General features: G+C 44.7%; 1 protein-coding gene across 1 annotated transcript; it reads left to right on the top strand.

Moving 5' to 3' along the window:
• The first annotated feature begins 1,669 nt into the window (after window positions 1-1,669).
• On the top strand, window positions 1,670-2,587 carry LOC147961711 (transcription factor IBH1-like 1). Its single transcript, XM_087537480.1, has one exon. The coding sequence runs from the start codon at window positions 1,782-1,784 to the stop codon at window positions 2,313-2,315; it is 534 nt and encodes a 177-aa protein (XP_087393606.1). The 5' UTR covers window positions 1,670-1,781; the 3' UTR covers window positions 2,316-2,587.
• Window positions 2,588-5,002: the final 2,415 nt, after the last annotated feature.

Genomic DNA, 5,002 nt, shown 5'->3' with positions numbered 1-5,002 from the left:
ATGCAGTCAAAAGCAGATATGTGTTAGTTGTAATATGTATGTATGGATGCTTAGGTCGATCAGCTGGTTTGTATGCTCATACCTCGGCAGGTGGCAAGTTGTCTTGCCTGATATCGTGATGGATGTGCATGGAAGAATAACAGGCATGATGCGTACATCTGTTTACCCCATACCGATCTGAATCAGCCAATCTGCACATGTTTACTAAGTTAGTCTTCGTGATGTAGCTAGTTGCATCCATGCTCTCATTCATCCAGCTGAGTAAAAGGAAGTTAAGGATGCATGTGTGGGTGGGTGGAATCATAGGAACCTTGCCCTGACGTCGGCAAACCATACGTTTTGTATATAGTGAGTCTCATGTAGTGTCATGGGTCTTCACATCCTCTGTGCCGCTACACGCAGAACATCATATAACCTGTTAATGCGGAGACATATGTCAGAGAATTGCCAGTTAGCGGCTTGTACATGTAGAATCAGAGTTGAGGCCGGAGCCCCTGATCCTCGCCTAGACAACGGCAACATCATGGAATTTCCAGGGAATTCATCCAGCAAAGCACTTCTGATCGATCTTCCATTGTAGGATGGGAGTAATAGAGGAGGCGAGAAGGGCAGACCTTTCCACCTATTTTCTTTTCTGTACGCATACCTTAGGTCTAGATAGGTAGCTGCGTTAGGGGAATTGCTTGGGAACTCATCCAAGAGAGCACCTCAGATCGATCTTTCCTGCCAGGATGGGAGGAAAAGAGGAGGCGAGAAGAGGATAGCTTTCGATCTATTTTCTTCCCTGGTAGGTATAGATATGTACCTACGTGAGGGGGATGACCTTTTTTTATTTCCTAGATGGATACATAAGAGTAGGTTTTCTTTTCTGTATGGATGCGTGTGTTTTTTTTACATCTGGATGTGTGAGGAGTTTTTTTTTTTTGCGTGAGTAGTTTCTTTCCTTTTTTTTTTGAGGGGATAGTAGTTTCTTTCCTAGTAGATGGATCCTAAGGGGTAGATTTTCTTTCCTGTGGATGCGTGAGGAGGTCCACCAGGTTATTAATATCCAACGACTATGGTTTGTTAAGAAAAAGAAGGTCTATTAAATCAATGGTTAGATACTTCTAATTATTGTGGGAATTTTTAGCCTAATTATCTTTTTTGTGGTTAGCCTGTCAATCTCTTTTTTTATATAAATAGATTTCTGTGTGACCATGACATGGAGCCAGCTGATCACCAGTAATTATGTTACCATCATGTGTTTGGAGTACATTAAGCTTGTGAACATCTGGCGTCGTACTTGTCGGCTCTACCTCCATGCGTAGCATAAGACAACACATCATTATCATGAAAGAATATGACACGCCTTCATATATACATGCGTGCCCAATTAAAGCGATCACCATCATCATGGAAGAATATGAGCACGTCTAGCTGTGATATGAAGGCAATAACAATTAATGTCATGAGTATATGACTGTATGTGGTGGTATACATTTTGGCTTCAAGTCACCAACATGCACCGCACAAAACGTTGTTATCGGCAACAACGACAAAGATCATGCGTGCATGTGTGGGAGGTTATGATTCAGCTGCCGGTGACACAAGCATGTTACACCTACTATACGGAATAATTTTAAGCAAGGCGCCTTTTAGTGACACCACATCCACATGGATGCCGGAGACAGTCATATTTAAGCAGCAGGAGCCCTTGTGTCTGGTACCTATCCATCCATCGACATTACTTGCCACAGCAAGTACATCCTGTCTCCTCTCAAGCAAAACAAGATATAGAAGCCATGAAAGATCCTAACACCAGCACCATGTCCTTCAAGCAGGCCTTCCTCAAGAACCTCCTCCTCGGACTGCAGCTCCAGGCACACACGTGCACATCCATCGGTAACGGCGCCACGAGCCTCCACAAGAGGAAGCGCGCCGTCAAGTCCTCCGTGGACGTCGCCATGGCGGCTGCGCATGGAGGCGGAGCGAGGTGGCCCAAGGCCATCTTGGCACCGGCGTCCAGCGCGTGCAAGGTGCAGAGGTGTAGGAGGACCGTGAGGAGGTGCTGCCGTCGTAAGAGGTGCTCGGGGAGATCAGGCCGCGCCGGTGGTGGCGACACTCCGGGGAGGCTGGTGAGCAGCAGGACCATGGCACTGAGGGAGGTGATACCGGGAGGCCGGAACTCCACCGTCGACGAGGCCACTCTGTTATGCGAGGCCATGGACTACGCCATGCACCTGCGCGCTCAGGTCGACGTGCTCCGCTGGCTCTCGGAAACCGTGCAAACATCTAGCTCCAGTGACTCTAACCGTGCACTGCCAAAGGAGGCATGATTAAGGTACCAGGTGGTGGCTTGTCAATGCTTCTGCGAACAGAAGGACAAGCTACGCACAACATATTGCCCCTTGTGAAAAGCGGTGAAAAATAACAGGATTTTATCTTGCTCTTGCGGAAGTTCCTATCAGTGTAGAGTGCTTGCGAGCAGCAGACTACACTCTTTGTTGATCAGCAGAGAGAAAAAGCTGCCCGGAATTATGTATGTACTGTAGCAAAACTTTGTGGTGTCCGTTGCAAATGAAGATATTAGAGTGTGTGAAAAGTTACTTATTTAGATCATGCGTGCATGTGCAGTTTAAATGCAAGGTCTGCTTTTGCATTAGTCAGGAAATCTGCAGAACCTGAAACAACTTGCACTGCTCACTCATTTAAAGGAGAAGGCCACAAGTGCTCGTACATAGGCTCCAAATGAAGGTCACTGTCTTGTCACTACGGAAACAAATGGTAAAATTCTAAAATCCAAAATTAATAAGTATGTAAATAACTGAGACCTGGCATATATATGCTGCGTATTACTGCAGTACACCCGAAACAGCTATATGGAAAACAGCTAGGAAATTAAGTCTAATAAAATTCACGGGCAAGGATGTAACTAGTGACAGGAAATTGTACCAAAGCCTACTATAAAAATATTACACACATATAAGGTCTTCTTTGTTTCATAGGATAGGAATCATAGTTTTAAACAGCGCGCTAAGCATCTTAGAGGCGGACCTCTTCAAATGCTATAGCGCGCTATTTAAAATGTTTGTTTATTTGTTTGGACCAAAGTCTCTTAGCGCAAGACCTTTTGCAAACGCTATAGCGTGCTATTTAAAACAGTGATATGAATAGAAAAAAAAACAAAGAATAATAGATGTCATGCATCTCAATTCTTATAGGAAAAATGTCATTTGATTCACCGCTTTTGGAGTAGTGTCTACAAGATAATCGTTTCCTAACGCCTCCCAAATCTAATTAACATATTTGTGGTAGTGTGCACATAAGGCCCAATATATATTTCATATTTCCTAAAAACATGACTTTAACAAAATAAAATGAGAGGAATTGTCTTGAGTACTATCTGCCATGACTAGCATACTCGGAGATAAATTATGTGGGCACAACGGATGAATATCCTATCGTTATCTGATTCTGGCTATATGATCACTATGAACCACGGTTGATGGAAACTATATATAGGCACCAACACTTGATGGGGAGCTCGAAAAAGAATAAATGTCATAACAGCTCATCAACAAGGTGGATGGCGACGAGTAACTGATTTTTTGTACTTTTTCTTTAGGTTTGCTTGAGTTTGTACCAAACTTTTAAATCGCGGACGAAAATTGCGCGATCGCTGGCTGGAAGCCTTCCCGCGACGCGATGCCTTAAAAAACGCGATCTGTGGCTAATCACGCGATCGCTGCGCGAAACGGCGCAAAACTCATTTGCGCTCGCTGCAATTTCGCTGGGACGGGCTGAAACAGAGGCCCAACAAGAGCCAGGCCCACATTTGCCCCGATGGAGAGGACAGAGGAGCAGCTCATCCAGAAAACCTAACTCATCGCTATCCCCATTCCCTTCTCAGCTGCTGCGGCGGCTGCGCGGTTCTTCCCAGCTGCGCTCGGTGGGCCGGCGGCTGCTTCGCCGCAAGTCGGATGCACTGATGTGCGAGGCAGCAAAGCGGAGACCAGAGCACCTGGCAGGAGCCGCAACCTATACTGCTGTCGTCACGCCAACGCTGCGACCGGCGACGAAGGCCTCTGCAGGACGACGTCGATGTGTCCACACTCCATAATGATAGCTCAGTCTCACACGGTTCCAACTTGCAGTATATCTCCAGGAGGTACAGGATTGCTCTGATCCTCTCTAATCTCTATTGTTTGGTGATTCAATACAAGCAACAGAGCATGTCAGCCTATTGGTATTGCACGACTTGTAGGTTGTAGCTTAGATTTTCAACACTGCTTCCAAGAAAATCCTCTGTTTTCTGCTGAAAATCCTAAATTTCTTCAGACAAACATGCATATGTACTGTTCCCGCTAAATGGCATAGCGGCCGTAGCGTTTTGAAGAGCCAGCCACTAAACCCTTTTGGCCGCGATCTTAAACTTTGGTTTGTACCAGCACTTTTTCGACCAAGTGAGCTTATTGTACTTGGTCAATACTAGCACTAGTACAGTTAAGGTAATTACATACACTTCAAAAAAAAACTATCGCACACACAGATGTGAATCATTGTCTTGCATGGTTTGCTAGAGGTGTGTTACTGTCACACATGCTACGGATAAACATGCGCGGTAGGGTGCTAATTTTGTAAAAGCAATCATATGCGATGCACGGACTTCTTTTTAAACTCTTACCGTAGAAGAATTGCTTTACGGTATTTCAATTATATTAAAAAAAGTATATACAAAGGAAGTCCAGAATACATCATAAATCACCCAATACCAGCTCTATCAAAATTAATCATGGACTACAGATTGTTACTAATTCAGGACTGAAGCTTGTTGGCCTTGACTTGTTTAGCTCTCAGCATTGAATAATAGAGTCCTTCTTTCAAATAGGAAGTCCAGCTGATAGGATGAGCAGGCACTTGCTTAAAGATCTTATCATTTCTGACCATCCATGTACTCCAGCATCCCATGACGATGATGTCTAATGCCAAATCTATAGGAAGGACTAAGAGCAACTCCAATGGA

This window comes from Triticum urartu, chromosome 7A (assembly GCF_056163025.1).
Source record: "Triticum urartu cultivar PI428250 chromosome 7A, HENAU_Tu73, whole genome shotgun sequence".
Lineage (NCBI taxonomy): Eukaryota > Viridiplantae > Streptophyta > Magnoliopsida > Poales > Poaceae > Triticum > Triticum urartu.
The sequence above is the reverse complement of the archived record's forward strand: the minus strand, read 5'-3'. Positions and strand labels throughout refer to the sequence as shown.

What these genes read in the sequence shown, in the direction of transcription:
- LOC147961711 (XM_087537480.1), top strand. Translation starts at nt 1,782, where the DNA reads ATGAAAGATCCTAACACCAGCACCATGTCCTTCAAGCAGGCCTTCCTC.